Source organism: Polypterus senegalus, chromosome 15, assembly GCF_016835505.1.
Source record: "Polypterus senegalus isolate Bchr_013 chromosome 15, ASM1683550v1, whole genome shotgun sequence".
Lineage (NCBI taxonomy): Eukaryota > Metazoa > Chordata > Cladistia > Polypteriformes > Polypteridae > Polypterus > Polypterus senegalus.
This window is the reverse complement of record NC_053168.1, coordinates 132199537-132218169: the sequence shown is the minus strand read 5'-3', so window position 1 is coordinate 132218169 and position 18633 is coordinate 132199537. Positions and strand designations below refer to the sequence as shown.

The 18633-nt window shown below is 42.0% G+C and overlaps 1 protein-coding gene across 1 annotated transcript in view; it reads right to left on the bottom strand.

Annotated features, from left to right (window-relative positions):
* Positions 1–2163: 2163 nt before the first annotated feature.
* The window catches only part of tshz1 (teashirt zinc finger homeobox 1), a 130271-nt gene continuing 113801 nt past the window's right edge, over positions 2164–18633 (bottom strand). The window contains exon 2 of the mRNA XM_039737631.1: positions 2164–6618. Within this exon, the coding sequence (XP_039593565.1) occupies positions 3470–6618 (3149 nt within the window). The 3' untranslated portion in view covers positions 2164–3469. The remainder of the gene's footprint in view (positions 6619–18633) is intronic.

The window sequence follows — 18633 nt, the reverse complement described above, 5'->3', positions numbered from 1 at the left end:
CTCGTACCTCAAAAAACTTGTACGTTTGGGCACTCATATCTCAATGTACCGCTGTATAATTAAATTTGACATTGACATTGACCGTTATGTCAAGCTTCCAGTAAGTACAACAAGATACTTCCAATACTTTACATAACATTTTCCCGCCGATGTGGAAACCCAATCTAAATGGCTTGTCGCTATCCACATAGAGAACTTTACAATTAGTCCCCCATACTCGAGTTTGTAGCTGGCTTTTTAAAAAAAGGGGATTTTCGTGAGCCAGGGGGGCAACTGTTGTAGAAGGGAGCGTTGCATGTGTTGTTTGAATGGAACAAGGTCTCCATTCCACGTTCAAGACCGGGGGTTTTGGGAGAGGAGAAAGCAACCAATTGAGGATAACACTCCGGGCGAAGAGGAGAATGATAAAATTCTTGAGTACTATGACTACGCCTTGGGCACTGGATGTAGCAGTTGTCGACCTAGCGCTCGACGAAAACATGTCCTCTTAGGGAGGAGATCCTCCAGCTGAGGAAACAGACGGAGAGCCTTACAATGAAGCAGCGGTTTGGCTTTCACCGTTTTGCAGGCTCAGACAGAGACATTTGCTTTTTTACATGGCAAGATGTCCAGCAGACTCATGTGATTATGTATTAAGCTCACATACATATTTAACTGTCTCTATATAAACTGTGGTCTATGGCCGGCTTGTCATCATGGCCAATACCCCCCCCCCAGGCCGCCAGATGGAGCTCTCCCTGCAGCATTGGAGGTGCCCCGGATACCAGCAGGGAATCATGGACTATGGAGTTTTCCCCTACAAACCTGCTGGATACCCCAGGGGCCAACAGAGGACGCTGCAGGGAGGAGCCATATGTGCCCTATAACCCGGAAGTGCGTCATAGGCAAAGCGACAGCAGAAGTGACGTACTTCCGGGAAGAAGAAAAGGACTTTTTATAAGGTTAAGGAATCATGGACTGAAGGATTGGAAACACTTCCGGGTCAGGGACTATAAAGGACTATGGGAAATCCCCAAACGTTGAGCTGAGCTGGGTGGAAGGGTGGCAACGCGTCTGGGAGTGGAGGATTGTATTATTGTAGTGTATTGCGTTATTGAATGAGTATTGTGGAGAAGAGGGTGCTTTGTGCACTGTTGTTTAATAAAAAGTCAACTATTTGGACTTTTATTTGGTGTCTGACATCTTGGACAAGGGTTTAAGGGAGCGACAGCACCCCCTATCTGTCACAAAACTTAATGATTAATTATCGAAATTATGTTTTTTTTTTTTAAGTACTGGGGTGTTGTACCATCTTATCCATTATGAATGTAGAGAAAAGCCAAGCAAAATGACACCTTTTATTGGCTAACTAAAAAGACTGCATATTGTAATCTTTTTAGTTAGCCAATAAAAGGGGTCATTTTGCTTGTTTTTCTTTAAAGAAGCTTAATGTAATCTCACATATAAGTTCATAGCAAACTCAAGTTTTTAATACATCCGGATCTTACCATCGTAATTCTTCCACGTGAAGCCTGAAAACCATGAGGACTGAGTGAGACCACTGATGTTAGGTGTGGGTGGACTTGTGGCCTTGGAGCCCCTGCAGATTTTGGTTTTATTTTTCTCCGGCCCTGTGGAGTTTTTGTTGTTGCTTTTTCTGTCCTCCTGTCCATCGGAGATTACTTTATTCTTTGTTACTTAGTATTGCCTAATCTTATTTTTATATTTTTCTTTTTCTCTTTCTTCATCATGAAAAGCATTTTGAGCTCCATCATTTGTATGAAAATGTGCGATAGAAATAAATGTTGTTGTTGCTGTAATTGTGGATGCAGCTTGAAACATACAGTCTGAAGCCCTTCTCCTTTTTAGCTCCTGATGTTTGGCACAGACTTTGAATACTGCGACTGGAGTCGTTTACCATAAGCCTGGACGCGTCTTGAAGCGATCGGGTGAAAAATCGTCATAGCTCGTCCGTTATGATATCAGCGCCGGAAGTGAAGCAGCCGGCTGACGCGGAATCTGGAAGAGAGTGTGCTTATGGCCTATATAGTTTAGTCTGTGTCTGCTCGTTTGTCAAATTTCTTACGTGCTTACGTGTGTTCAACCACCATCCCCGACTCTTGAATGTGAAACACCAAAAACTGAATCCCAAGAAAGAAAAATAAAGAACACAAATTAACCAAGAACTGTATTAGGGTTTATTTTACAATTGAGGAAAAAAAAAAACAATTGGGAGTAGCTTTCCGAGCCAAATCTTTTTTTTTTTTGTTTTTTTTTTGTTTTTTAACATTAATTATGATAAAACATCAATGTATAATTCATTGTGCATTGTTTGCTTTGACGTTCTTTCACATAATTACATGCATCCAAACTGACGCACGTAGAGTTAAAATTATCTTTGTAAACCAAGCTGCAGGAACTAAATTTTATTCCAAAACATGTGACTCTACAGTATATACAGAGAATTTTGCCCATTTTTTTTTTTAATATATAAAATGACAATATAAAAGTTAAATAATGCATACAGCCTTAAAGTACAAATAAAGTCGAACTGTTCCAAATGGAAAGAGATGTCAAATGTACTTTTACACATTGTTGCCAATCATTTACACATTAAGTAACAGTTTGCCTAATGGGTTGAAATCATTAAAGCGGCACACTATAGAAAGATTAACTTGTACCAAAGCTTATATTTGTAAATCACTAGAAACAGTGATATTTTACAGTGAAAGAAAAAACAAAATGGCATCTTGAGCAATTGAAAAACTTGCATACTATTTTCACATTCGCCAGCCCCGGCGCTTTGTTTCCGAGAGGGGATATGTTTTTCAATTCCTGACCGTCAACCTACAAAGGCGACCCGTAATCCCTTCAAGCTTTCAGAAATTGGGATGAAGCCTTAGTGTGTTATTTCTCTTCTTCTTTTTTTTTTTTTTTGAATTTCTTTTTTTGGTGTCCTCTGAAGAATTTGAAAATTTAAAAAAAAAAAAAAAAAGTAATGATTGAATCGATTTAATATCAAAGGGAGGTAAAAAAACAAAAAAAAAAAAACGATATTTTTTTTTTTTTCTCGTAATATGTCATTTTCGTTGGGCTAAATTGAAAGTGGATCAATTCCTAGCGCAATCAATCGTACATTTCCACGGTCTGGTTTGCGGTCACCACTGTAGGTTCGAGAGAAACAGTAGTATTAGGCATGAACAAAGTGTCAAATCAAAAAAAAAAAATAAAATAAAAAATCAAGAAAAAAAAAACAAAAAACACAAGGAATAATCCTTGATTCACAAAAAAAAAATGACATGCACAGGTCAGACAAATAGCATATAAATACATTAGAAAATTAAGTGTAAGAAAAAATATGGTCCAGTTAGGCAGTTTTACAACACAAGTAAGACTGATTTCAAAGGCTCAGTTCAGGCCTAGTGCAGTACTGTGATTAAAATTAGTGCAATGATTCTATGGTCGAGGACACAGCTGCTCACCTGGACTTTTACGATTTCTCTAGTTTTTCTAGTTCATTCACATACACCAGATGGTCCTCTGGTGACTTGCCATGTGTTTTACTAAGGTGCAGTTTCACTGCATGCTTGCTAGCAAAAGTCCTGTTGCACAGTTTACACTGGAATAGGGAGCCTGAGTCCTCCTCGACGAACCCCAGAGACCCAAAAGTCTTGTCCGTGATGACCTTGGCGACAGTCTGCTGCTCCCGGATATGCTCTAGGGACAGTTTGGAGAGGTCCTTGAGACTGAAGCCTAGGTGAGACTCCAAGTGGTTTATGTACGTGGAAGGAGTCCTGAACTGAGAGGCACAATCATTGCAGAGGAAGACGGGTTGACCTGAATCAATATTCTTTAGGAACTTGGTTCCACCTGTCCTCCTCAACTGGTACTTAACGTTGGCTAGCCAATGGCTAATAGTGGTCATGGAGAGACCCGTAAACTTGCAAATGTGGACACGCTCCTGAGGGCCCAAGTCAGTCATTACGTATTTGCCTTCCGGCGTCTCCTTCAGACTCGAGACAAACTGGGCCTGAAGAATCAGAAGATGCTGCGGGTTCCAGTTGGACTGTCTCCCCTTCCGCTTCTGAACGGGGGAAAGCTCTTCCAAAGCGTCCTCAAAGGTGCTCCCGTCAGCATCGGACTTTTCGGAGATGGACGATGGTGTGGATGACTTGGGGGTCAAGCGCCCGGTCAGGTTCTTCACCATATCCGATATGTCCATCAGTGCATTTTCCCTCAGTGGGGAAGAAATTGATTCAGACACACTGGAGATGATGGGTCGACTGCTGCTGCCGTTCGAATTGCTGCCGTTATTCTTGGCCTTGGTCAAGTCAATGGGCTGATCATTGCTTTCGTAATAGTACCTGTTGATGGGTTCCGTTTGCTTAACCTGAGTTGGAGGGTACATGGGTTTCTCTAACATGCTGTTGCTAATTTTGTACAACATTGCCAAGGGGTCCAAACTGGGACTGACGGGCTTTGAAGCTTTGCCTAGATGGGTGTTCATAATCGATTGCAATGCGCTTAAGGGGTTAACAAAAGGCTGCTCTGGTGAATGGTCTGTAATGATTCCCAAACTGTTGCAACCATTACTGATGGGTGACTTGAGGGACTCTGTGCCATTTTTCATGTGATTATCTAACGAACCCTCTTTGTGCACCTTGGAAGGCTCAGCTTCCGAAACGCTACTCTTCTTCAGTTGCCTGCTGCTTAGGTCATCCGGTTTAAGCATGTCCTTATTTTCCTTAGAGGTGGGAGACACCGGTTTGCTCAGGACGGGCTTGCATTTCTCGATCGCTTTCTCCACCTTATTTGCTGAAATTTTACCCGTGACCTTCTCCACAAGCTCCTCCATGGCCGAGACGTTGCTCCTGTGGAGCGGAGGAGACTGGCTACCAGGAGAATGAATCACCGCCGCGAGTTCAGTCGATAACGTTTTCATGCTGCTGCTGAAAGAAGGTTGCACGTGAATGCTCTGAACAGTCGGCTGAACGGGTTTGACGGAACCTTGGAGCTGATAGGCTGCGTGAATGCTAGGATATCCCCCCCAAGTTGGGGCACCGTTTTGGGCTTTGCTAATTGCGCTGGAAACGGTGTTTTCTAGAGACTTCAGAATGTCCATGCCACCTTTTGGACTGTCGTCTAAATCTTCCTCACGGAGGTACTTGTAAGGGGTAGTTGGCTCAAATTTTTCCCCGGGCTCTTCTTTTTCCTCTTTGATTTTTTTCTCAGGCTCCTTGAGCTCCATCTGTTCGTCCTCTAAATCCTTTTTCTCCTCTGAGCCGGACGAATGAGCTGGCGACTCTGGCTGCGACTTGACGTTGGGTAATGGTAGCCGCGTTGTAGTTGGAGGCAAAGGGATGGACTGGATTTTTTCTTCCACCACCGGGTCAAAGACGAGTTGCTTCCCCTTTTTAGAAGCAGAGTTGGTAACCTTTAGAAAATGTCCGGTCACCATCATGTGAGCCGTAAGTTGTTGCAAGGTATCATGGGAGCTACCGCATTCCATGCACTTTAGTATCTGGGCTTTGCGAGCCTCAAACTGCCAGGTGTAACTGGCACCATTCTGATAGCCATACCGATTGTTTGGGGTCACGTAAGGGTTGGCGGCTTTTTGCTCTTTTGACAGCTCCCCCATGGACACACCTGCTGTGCTGCCGGTGGACTCGGGGGAACACGGGGAGACCGAGTCCTGAAGTGCTCGCTTTTTGGTAGAGGGGACCAGTTTGGAGGTGAGAGCTGGCACTGGTTCCTTTAGAGGCACTTTCTGGTAATGTTTAGTTTTGATCATGTGGACGCTCAGGTCTTGCAGTGACTCAAAGGAGTGCCCACAGTACATGCACTTCAGAACTTTCTGCGCATCCTCCTTCCCTTCCATCTCCATTAAGGAGCGCTTCCTGGGCTTTGACCATTTCTTGCTACTGTCCGTTTCCTTGTCTTCATTGTCGTCCCGGTAGTGGCCAGTCTCATTCATATGCACTGTCAGGCCCACTAGAGTATCATAGGCAGCACTGCAGTCTTTGCATCGAAATTTACTGGCGCCCGTGAAGACCGAACCATACAGTTTGTTGTTCTGTCGGTAAAGCTGCACTGTACTGAACAGGCTGGGCTCCGGCAAGATATTGTAAGGGGCCTGTTGTAAGGTTTTGGCCAGGGCAGCCTGGTGCCAGTCGTAGGTTAGGCCTCCCCCATTGCTGGACGTGTGACTCCCACTGTGGCTGTTTCCATTGCTACTGGTGCTGGCACTCGGTGGCTTGGATTTCATTAAATCCTTGGTAATGCTCGCCCAAGAGGAATCAGAGATCAAATTTGCATAGATGGCTTTCATCTTAGATAAACTGTCGTGTAGCAAAGCCCCATTGTCTATGGTGGCGCCTTCCTCTTTCTCATGGCCATCTTTTGAGGAAGTGCTCCTGAAATCGGTCAGCCTGTCACTAGTATCGCTGAGGGGTGATCCATAGCCTGCATCCTGATTGGTGGCTGTGCTCAGAGGGGAGTTTTGGTAGCTGGGGATATCTTTACTATCCTCCTCCTCGTTGCACACAAACTCACTGTCCTGAATATCTAGAGACAGTCCATCATCCTGGAGGTTTTCTTCGTCAATTTCGGCTGCCTTCAGCTCCTCCTCAGGCACATATGCTAAAAGACAGAAAAGAAAAGAGCCAACATTGAGTATTCAGTGCACGAAGGAGGTCATTGGTCAAATCCTAAAATTCTGACAAAGTAAAACACAGGCCTGATCCTGGGTGGCGCGGAAGGCGACCAACTTCTCTTCTGGTGTCATGAAACTGGTGCCTCGTGCATGCAGGGTCAGTAAGAGCTACTGCACATCCGACTAAGGGAACTACCAAGCGTGAGCATCTGATGTTCTGCAATGCACTGGCTGTGATGACTAAATATGATTACCGTATATAAGAGGGGAAGTCAAAAAGTAAAGGGATTTTTTTAATTTCTCTTTTCAGAGTTTGGTAACACTGCTCGTATCCAGCGCTGAATGAGTGTAGTCGCCAACACTTCTATACAACGTGTAACTCTTATTCCCGCGTTATTCGTTGGAGTGTAGCAGACCGTTAAACATGACAGCTCCATTGTCGATCTGCACCAAGGAGGAAATGAGGGCAGTGATTCGCTTTTTGTTTGCGGAAGGTGTTAAACCTGCGGACATTATTCGTCGAATGCAAGCACAGTATGGTGACAACTGTTTATCGCGAAGCAAGATCTACAAATGGATAGAGCGCTTCAAACAGGGAAGAACTTCTTTATGTGACGAAGAAAGATCGGGCAGGCCATCAACGTCAACCACTGAGGACAATGTGATAGTCGTTGATTGCAAAATTGGTTGCAGATGCAACCGAAAAACTTTTTTTCCGACGGAATCAAAAAACTTGTGAAACGTTGGGAAAAGTGCATTGAAGTCCAGGGAGGTTATGTAGAAAAATAAGGTATGTTTCGCATTTCTATCATTAGAATAAATGTCCCTTTTCTCAAACGTCCCTTTACTTTTTGACTTCCCCTCGTATTTGCAGATAAGTTCTCCAACGGATAAGTCGGGACTTGATTTTACCGTATAATAATGTCGTTCGTATAAGTCGAATGCAGAAAACACACGCTATTGGTTCAACAGATTACGATATGCTAACACCCACCTGAGAGAGTAACGATGGAGTTCACTGAATTTTATTTTGTATGTGGGTGCGTCAATGCGCTGTATCAGCGTGTGCTCCTAACCTCTCGCTCTCTCTATTGTGCCTACGTGACCACACGGAAATACCTGAACAATTCTGAAGCAACGTTTGCACTGTTTTGTGTTTTTTGTATCTCACACCCTCATACACCTTTATCGTAAGAGCATCCCTTATCTCCGATGGAGCATTCGATCAGAAGAAAATATGAAGCTGGTTTTAAATTAAATGTTGTTGAAGTAGCGAAAGAAAATGGTAACTGGGCTGCTGCAACAAAATTTGATATGTCTGAGAAACTGATGAAAGATTGGAGGAAGCAAGAAGATGTAAAAAAAATAAATAAATAAAAATTAAGTGTTGCATTTTTGAACGGGTGTATAAGTCGGGGTCTGATTTTATGATCAATTTTTTTGTGTTTCAAGACCCGACTTGTACATGAGCATATACCGTAGCTTTGGCTCTCTCAATTCTTTCTGAATATAATATTTTTAAAAATCATCTAAACGTTACAATACATTTTAGACAAAATATCCAACAGGCTGAATGGCAGATTGCACAGTTAGGCCAAGATGGTGGGACATATGAATGAAAATACAATTTTTTAAAAATATTTCAATAAGACATATGGGGTAACATTACACCTTTGTTTTTAGGCATTGCCAAATGCAAATTAGAAATGAAAGCTGGTTAACCAATTAGTGCCTTTGTAATTTTGTAATCAGTTTTTATCAAAGAAAGGCACTGGTGTCCAAGCCTATAACAGCAGGTGAGGGGTAGGTTTGTACAGCACACTGGTACAGGAAAGGAACAGACAACAAAAATAAATAAATTAAATTTGAAAAGGTACAGCTGGCTACCAGCACTTCAGTTGCTGTAAAACGTCACTTCACGAAAACGCTTCAGCAATGGAAAATAAAGGTCCAGAAAATGGATAATGGACTGACAGACACACAGATGAGTGAGTGTAGAAATGTGCCTCGGTGTATCTCATAATGGACCAGCACCTGTTCTTATCAACCTTGTTCACAAATTCCTCAAACTCAAAATGAATGTCCAAACACTAGACAGACAGACCGACAGCTAGACAGACAGACCGACAGATAGATAGATAGATAGATAGATAGATAGATAGATAGATAGATAGATAGATAGATAGATAGATAGATAGATAGATAGATAGATAGATAGATAGATAGATAGATAGATAGATAGATACTTTATTACTTCCAAGGGAAAATTCACATGATCGAGACAGGCAGTCCCCAGGTTACGTAGAAGATAGGAACTGTAGGTTTGTACTTATGTTGTATTTGTATGTAAGTCGGAACAGGTACATAAATTTAATAAATGCTATTGTTGACCGACTGTAACCAAGTGCTCTGCCAATGAATGATGGAGTTTCACCTCTCTCTGACCTTTTTATCATTTCTACTTTATTTTCAATAGTGATGGTTTTTCTCTTCTTTTCTGTATCACCAGCACTTGCAGCGGATTTCTGTTTCAGAGACATTGTTGTAGAGTGAAGACAAAAGATTAAGATGAGCTCTTCTGCACAGCACTGTACAAACTATCACAGCAGGAAGGCACCCGTCATCAACACGTCTGATGTACTGACAAGAGACAACTTCCTGCTATGTGCGTAACAGTACAAACAGGCTTGCTATTTAGAATGAATGGGGGTTCATCACCAGCCCACCTCACAGTTACCTTCACTACAGTATGCTGCCTGCAGCATCTGCCCACCTAGAACAAACGCAGTGCAGCCAAAGGCGGGTAGTGAATCGCCCCCATTCAATAGGCAACCATCTGAGGCACACTACAATGCTACCCCCCCACCGAATCCGTTCACCCTCAATGGCCTCCTTTCAGCCACAACCGGGTCACCGCTTGCAGAATTACCAACTACCAGCCAATTAGCAGCCGTGTGCGGTGGGCGGGCAGTGATACTGCTTGCTGCCGGGAGCCGCCCGAGGGACACTACACTGCGCGAGCAGTGGAATTGCCCTCCTCCAGCCTCCATCCAGCCATTGCTTGCAGCGTTACCCACCGCCCACCGAGAATGAACGAGGCAGCCGTGTGTGGTGGGCAGGCAGTGAAACCACTTGCCGCCAGGAGCCGCCTGAGGGACACTACACTGTCACTGAAATCGCCCCCCTACAGCAACCGCTTGCAGCGTCCCCAGGCTGAAGATGATGGAGAGGCAGTTAATGAGGAGCATGCGTCGCAGCTGCTGCCCCGTTCATAAGTCGTAGGTCGGATGTCCGTAACCTGGGGACTACCTATGTATATATATATGTATATATCAGTCATTAGCTATAAGCCATAATCAGCAAAATGAAAAGAAATAAACACTTGAAACATATCACTCTGTGTGTAATGAATCTATATAATATATGAATTTCACCTTTTGAATTGAATTACTGAAATAAATTAACTTTTTGATAATATTCTAATTTATTGAGATGCACGTGTGTGTGTGTGTATATATATATATATATATTGATATTGATAAAAAATAAAAAGAATTAAAAAAAAATTCTAAATTAAAATTTTTAAGCTAAATCAAGATGGAAGGCATTTCAGATAAAAGAATGCAAATTAATGATAACCTTCAAGAGCTCATCTTTATTGTGTAGATACATAGCAAATGTTATTAGAAGCAACAAACCAATGCAAAAAATATTTATAGCATATTCATGGAACCCTGGTATGGAATATTACAAAAATATTTGAGTAGTGCTCCACTGGCATCAAATGGGTGTATCAAATGCCATTAATAAGAAGTCAGTGAAATATTATACACTAAACAGGTAATACAAATAGTCACCAAGCTTCTCTTATTTTAACGTTTCACCTTTGTCTGGTAAACTGTTTTCTTCCTTTACAATATTTCTAAAATCACTTCATATCCTTACCTCAAAAAAATTTATGTGACACAAGTAGATGATAGTTTGTGTAAAAAATGGTTAAACGATTACATCTATTATAAATTAGCCTGCACGTAATTCTCATCCAAAATTCATGCTAAGTGGGACTTTCGACAGCTCATTCCGGGCCCCTAATTGTTAGGACCGCACAGTCTTGCAATTATTCATCATTTGCAAAGAGCTCGCTTCAGTCATGCCGCTCTCAACATTTATATTTTAAATAATAAAAATATACATATATTGCCTGCCTGGTCATCAATGAAGTTGTTTCTTATTTCCAAAGGGATGCCTACTACCAGCATCAAGCACTGAAATATTAATAATAAGAGTGTCGGTGTTCTTAATTGCTTCAGGATGGCCTGCTCTCAGAACGTCACACTGAGCCCCACACTCATTAGGACTGATAGATGTCTTTCAAATGAGTGCTTCAAACCATAAGAGCCTACTGGTCAGTGCAGACATTTGAAAGGAATCTGATCAAACTTGTATTTGAAGGATTCATTACTGATGAATGCGGAAGTATCTGACATTAAACTTTACAAAGCATAATATTGTCATACAAGGTCACTGTAATCTTTTAGCCAAACGCATTTCTTTAAAACATTACAAAAACTACAGCCAAAGACTTTTCGTTTTTTCTTTTCTTAACAGAAACTACCATTTTTCCCAAGAAGATCTGATGGATGACCTGGGTGAGGAAATTTAAATAAAATACAGAACTTACATTTTCCTTGCAAAAAAGTCTGAACAGTCCCGTAGGACAAACATATTTACTTTATATGTTGTGTGTGAAAAGCAAGCAACAAGAAGCAGTAGGCGGTGTAAATATTTACATCTATGGGAGGAAAGAAAGGGGTGCGAACCCCTTAGGTATCAAATAAGGACACTTAATACAACCCAAATTCATATTCTCACCGGACACTAAGGCTACATTTTCTTTTAAGTACAGTGTTTTTAAATGAAAATGATCTCCATGCACAGTGTTTTAATATAATTTACTAACGTATCTTTAACCACACTTAAATTATCAAGAATCTATATGGCAAAGTCGCACATATCAACAGAAAAATCCTTGTTGGGATCGCAATGGCTACAGGATTTATCACAAAACTGTAGCAACTGGTAAGTTATTTGCCTTTTGTGCACATATGCAGAATTCTAACTGTACAGAACACAATTTAGATGCTTACAGATAAGCAGTGCAACAACAGCCATGGAAAGCAACTTCTCTATATCCGCTGTGTTGAAATATGGTGATCTTCTGTGAAAGGTGACCAATCAGGGCATCAGACATTATAATGAGCAACATCCAATCAGGGAATGGCTACATGAGAGCATGATTAGGGGCAGCGTTTTCAAAACTCTACGTTTTCACCCATCCACACTGCAATGCCGAGTCAGCATTTTTAGTAGAATAAAGCTCTGGAGACCTCTCTATTTTCGTAGGACAGAAATACCAGGAGTTGAATGGATGAAAGGTGAAAACACAGAGTAACGTACACATTTTAAAATAAAAGGGTGGATGTAGCCTAATTTGGACTATTCCTGTTAATGTTATAGTGAACGCGGATCACGAAGGATTCCCTTTAAATGGAGACAAAGCTTACAAATTTTGGTTGGCTGGTCATTAGGATGGCTCGCGTGTTGTTTGGGGGTGTGTTCTCAGAGGATGTGAACCACCGGTAATGAAGAAACGCGTTAAAAGGTCACCATTTATGCAACTTCCTCATCCAAGATTGTGGATTCCAAAAAGCCTTTGTGATGATGTCTCTCAAATATCCTCAGATCTTGCGCACTACTAGTAAGGATGCAACAGGTTAGCAAGTCACCATTTATGAGACTTCCTCATTCGATTTGCCTTTGTGATGATTGGTCTCTTGCTTATCCCCAGAGGTCATGAACCACTGGTCATGATGTAATGGGTTAAAAATTCACCATTTATGGCACTTCCTCATCCGAATTTACAGATTCCAAAACCCTTTGTGATGATCAGTTTCTTGTTTTTAAAAAAACAAACAACCCTTGTATCTACAAATGATTTTTCGTTTTCGACTCATGCCTGCTTCTTTGATCCTCCATTTTGGGTTCAGTAGCTGTGTGATAGATCTTTCCATTTTGATCCATTTCTTGTTTTGACTACGCCTTTGCTCTGAGGTTCATCGCTAAAACTTCTCTTGGTAGTACTCTAGCTTAATACTGCTAAGATAATCAGCAACTTCAAAATGCATGACAACGCACACAGTATGACTGGCATTCTGTACTAATGTTGCTTGTGCAGTCATTACGTCATTTCCCTGGTTTGAAAATCAACGAATGATGGCAACAAGGGAACGTAACAAACTCAATTTCATACTTGCTCAGGTTTGGATCCTACTGTGTCCCTGATGTCACAGGTATTGCTACGGATTCCTAACAGCCATGAACTGCAATAAGTGGGTTACGAGAAAAATAGATGGTTAGATGGAAAAGATTCATTTTAATTGAACTAATAATTTTTAGAATGAGAAGCAACTGTTCTTTGTCATTACACATATTAAAAACAGGCCTAAAAATGCAATAAATACTACCAAACTAGCTCACTGCAGACTCAGTTGCAGATTACAAGAGATTTAATTAATACTGGATGATAAATACCATAAGACAAAACGCAATGAGTCTGGTCAGCTCAGATACCGAACTGAATACTACATCTGTTACAAAACTAATTTAAGTTCATCGTAATTACATTATTGTTTATAAATCACTATTCACATGCCAAAGTTACTGCCTGTTATCGATTTGCATTAGCAGGGAGCCACACAGCATTTGAAAAAAGAAGGAAAAGAACAAACACATGATGGAGAGCAATGTTCTAAAAAAAAAAAATGTATAAAAAGAGGCCGAAGCTACAGGTTGTTACAGATCATGGCAGAAGTAGAAGAAACATAAAACATAAAGCTATTCTGCAAAACTCCACAAAGGAGCCCTTCTTATTTTTGTTTTGTTGAATGAATGTCTGTAAACATGAATTTAAATCAAGTTTTACTTATTGTAGCAGGATTATTACTAGAAATACTTGGAGCATCCTGTAAATACAAGGAGACAACAGACTTTACAAGAAAAGCACAACAACAATTCATTATCAAAAGGGCAGTGGGGTCAGTACACAAAACAACTCCTCAATTTATGGTACCACAGACTCAAACCCCTCAATTTATGGTACCACAGACTCTGACTCCTCAATTTCTGGTATCACTGACTCTAACTCCTCAGTTTATGGTACCACAGACTGACTCTGACTCCTCAATGTATGGGTACCACAGACTCTGACTCCTCAATTTCTGGTACCACAGACTCTGACTCCTCAATTCATGGTATCACTGACTCCGACTCTAGACTCTGACTCCTCAATGTATGGGTACCACAGACTCTGATTCCTCAATTTCTGGTATCACTGACTCTGACCCCTCAATTTATGGTACCACAGACTCTGATTCTTCAACTTATGGTATCACTGACTCTGACTCTAACTCCTCAGTTTATGGTACTGCAGACTCCAACTCTGACTCCTCAATTTCTGGTACCGCCAATACTATGTTGGTTGTTGATTATACTATGTTGATAGAAAGCACACAACATACAAGATACAAGGCATTTCATCACTACCAGTGTGAATCATCAGGCTACTTTTTAGCACCCTAACCTGTTAAAGTTTAGTTAGTTTAAAGGCTGTAACAATGTTGTTGTTGGCTTACAAACAATGAGTAACATTAAACATAAAGACTAAACTTGGGGATCACAAGTGAGCAGCCCTGGTAACACTTTAGTTTAGGTGCAAAAATCCATCTATTACTCATTTACTCTTACGTAACAAGACCTTAACAAAGGCATTGTTTGGTGTTCATGACACTTACAAAGCATCTCTAGACCTCTGTGCTTTGCATATTGACATGATGGTAAAATGACTTGATAGATAGATAGATAGATAGATAGATAGATAGATAGATAGATAGATAGATAGATAGATAGATAGATAGATAGATAGATACTTTATTAATCCCAAGGGAAATTCACAATATGACTATTAATATGAAGGAATCACAGGCTGTATACTAAATATGAAATATTAACAGAAATGTGTCTTAGTTAAGACTCCTCAGACCACTCCAAAGTGAAGTTTTGTGAGTCGGTCACATTGCAAAAGATGAATAAACACTTTACTGATGCTTTGCAAGGGTTATGAAGACACAAAGAAGTACCTGTTAAGGTCTTGTTACACGACAGTAAATGAGTAATAAATGCATTTTGCAGTGCCTAAATTAAAGTGTTACTAGGGCTGCTCATTCAGAAACCCCTTGCAAACTGAAAGAGTTTGAGCAGTTCTGCAAAGAAGAATGAGGGAAAATGGCCGTGCTGATAGAATGAGACCTGTGCACATAGAGTCAAGGCTGTCATGGCTACCAAAGGTGCATCTACTAAACAGTGACTTGAAAACTTCTACAATTCATATATCTATAAATAAGGTCTCTGCGGTGGATTGGCACCCTGCCCGGGATTGGTTCCTGCCTTGTGCCCTGTGTTGGCTGGGATTGGCTCTAGCAGACCCCCATGACCCTGTGTTCGGATTCAGCGGGTTGGAAAATGGATGGATGGATGGCTAAATTAGGTCTGTTTCCACATCGACACTAAATAGTCTTTTTTTTTTTGTTGTTCAGCGTCCAAAAAGCCAAATTAATCCTACTGTGTGATGCATAGTTTTTAAAGACATTGTAAACAACCAGCTCTAGTACGGAAGCAAAGAACTCTAAAGCACATTCCCAATAAACCTAACTACAGAGTCGTTAGAATGCAGAATCTGCGCATTGATGGGTTAATGTGGTAGGTTAACAACAGAGGACTGTGAAGAGAAAACAAACAACCTCAGAGGAACACAACTGTGCGTATCGAGAGGCGAAACAAGGTCATCTGAGATCTATTATTAAATGTTTATTTATGGAGACACAAGTGTATTTCTGTTGAATCATCAGCCGTTAAAAGATAAAATAAACAAACGAAAAAAAATTCCCTGAAGTAAACGTATTGGTTAGCAATGCAGCATTCAGCACCCTGAGTTCAAATTTCATACCTGTTTATTATCTGTTGACACACATGTGTACCTGGGGATCATCTTAAGGTGAGCAGCACCACTTTGAGACGACAGGGGGCGCTGTCACCAACTGGATCTTCTCTTTTAGCTGCAGTTCCGAGAAGCTGTCCTGGGAGAATGCTTTACCTGGCCCACAACACCCAGAGCAGGCCCAGCCCCTGAGGTTCGAGTCCCCTTGGTGAACTGAGTAAGATTTAATAAATCTATTATATGGAATAATCAAAGAGTGGGGGATGTGGGTGGATACCCCCTTGGAGTTCCAATCACACTAATGAACAACTGAGTGTGAGGTGCTTGAAAAATACCATTCACTTCCAGTACCGCAACTTACGAAATGCTGGTACCGCATTGTTTTAAATATTGGGTGTTTACAGTATACTGGTATACCGCACAATCTTAAGATATAGATTGTGGCAAGTGGCTGGGGGAGGCACCGAGCCAGGATGTCCAGAAGGACTGGAGGAGGGATTACGTCTCCTCCAGACCACGAGGGGGCGACCGCCCTGGTGTCTTTGGCGACCATGGGAACAGAGCTTAGATGCTCAACCCTATAGGGGCCCATGGTCACCACCAGGGGGCGCCCCAATGCCTGAGGATCCCTGGCCCTCAGAACTTCCTCCACACCTGGAAGTCCTGGGTTGGGAGACCAGGGACACCCGGAGTGCTTCCGGGTGCACAGTCGGCACTTCCGCCATACCAGGGAGTGCCAGCAGTCATTTATTGGGAGGCACCTGGAGCACGTCCGGGTGATCATAAAAGGGGCCGCCTCCCTCCTTTCGATGGCTGGAGTCGGGAGTAGAAGACAAAGTCTTGGTGGAGAGGAGAGGAGGTAGATCTGAAGAGGCAAAGGCATTGTGAGGCCTGGACATTGGGGGAGTTTTGGGGTTGTGTGTGAGCACTAATTATACATATTTGTAAATAAACGTGTGTTGGGGGATTTAAAACCATGTCTACCTGTCTGTGTCCGGGCCAGTGTCCACAAGATATTTATATAATGTTAAAAATTAATGACATAAGATCATTGCTTGAAGAGGGTTGGCACTTCCCCGTTCTAACGTTATAAGTTCCATTCTTACTGCTTGCACATCGGTGTGTGCTGACACTTCATCCTACAACCAAGCCGTGTTTAGAAAACCAATCACCAACTTTTCTCTCCGCTCGTGAAAATAATTTCTGAACACCAGCACAGTTTTGGACCTCCAAAGGGATCTTCCCACATTCCACATGATCTGAAACTGTTTGAAGTAACAGCCTTAAACCTACTTAATCCAATCCAATTCAGCGTCCAGGGAGGCCAAAGCGTATGCTGGCAGCTTTGGGAACAACCCTGGATGACATGTGCATCAGAGGACCTCATCATGGGCTCGAACAAAGCGTGTGATAAACCAGTGGGGCGAGTCACTGATGTTCTCTTTTCCTTCTCACATGGCAGATCAGAGTAAACACCCAGCGAGGGCACTTACCCCCGACCCCCTGTCTATATGGAGGCAAAGTTTACCAGAAACAAAAGGAAAGCTAGTCCAGTATGCTGTTAGCTTCTTCCTCTCTAGCTCTCTTTAGTCAGATACAATGGTGCAAATGCCACACTAGAAGAGAGCTCAACACTGCTATCGTGGGCTGCATCAGGAGTGGGCAGGAGAAGGAGTACAGGAACCTAATCAAAGACTTTATTAAATGGTGTGACTCAAACCACCTACAACTGAACACCAGCAAAACCAAGGAGCTGGTGGTGGATTCTAGGAGGACCAGGCCTCTCATGGACCCCATGATCATCAGAGGTGACTGTGTGTAGAGGGTACAGACCTATAAATACCTGGGAGTGCAGCTGGATGATAAATTGGACTGGACTGCCAATACTGATGCTCTGTGTAAGAGAGGACAGAGCCGACTATACTTCATTAGAAGGCTGGCGTCCTTCAACATCTGCAATAAGATACTGCAGATGTTCTATCAGACGGTTGTGGCGAGCGCCCTCTTCTACGCGGTGGTGTGCCGGGGAGGCAGCATAAAGAAGGAGGACGTCTCACACCTGGACAAACTGGTGAGAAAGGCAGGCTCTGTTGTAGGCATGGAGCTGGACAGTTTGACATCTGTGGCAGAGCGATGGGCGCTGAGCAGACTCCTGTCAGTCATGGAGAATCCACTGCATCCACTGAACAGGATCATCTCCAGACAGAGGAGCAGCTTCAGCGACAGACTGCTGTCACCGTCCTGCTCCACTGACAGACTGAGGAGACCCCACACTATGTGACTCTTCAATTCCACCTGGGGGAGTAAATGCTAACATTATTCAAACACCTTCCACCTTGCATTTTTTAACTTGCACTACATTTTTATCACTCTTTAATTAATATTGTTTTTATCAGTATGCTGCTGCTGGAGTATGTGAATTTCCTCTTGGAATTAATAAAGTATCTATCTATCTATCTATCATATAGTGCCTTTCATATCTATCTATCTATCTATCTATCTATCTATCATATAGCGCCTTTCTTATCTATCTATCTATCTATCATATAGTGCCTTTCTTATCTATCTATATATCTATCTATCCATTAGTAGTTGATAATCAATTAGTTGATGCTGTCCACAAATCAATAAATTACACATCAGCAAGGTTTGTGTATGGTCAGTCGTCAGTAAAGTAAGTAAATGGTCGATTAATTTATCCTGTCTTGGCGCGAGGGCACTTAGTCCTGCCCCACTCCTGGACATGCTGCCATAAGAAGCTCGGCTGCCCAAAAGCAGTCATCATTTACCCAAGAGCAATCTGCTGAACAGAGCTCCCGAACAATTGATCTTTTTTCATTACAAAAGCTACCCGAGCATAACCTGTTGTTTAAGCCCCAGTGGCAAATTGTTTTGTGGATTTCGAGTGTTTATTTGTATAAACAGGACGACCCAGTTGGTGTCCCAAATT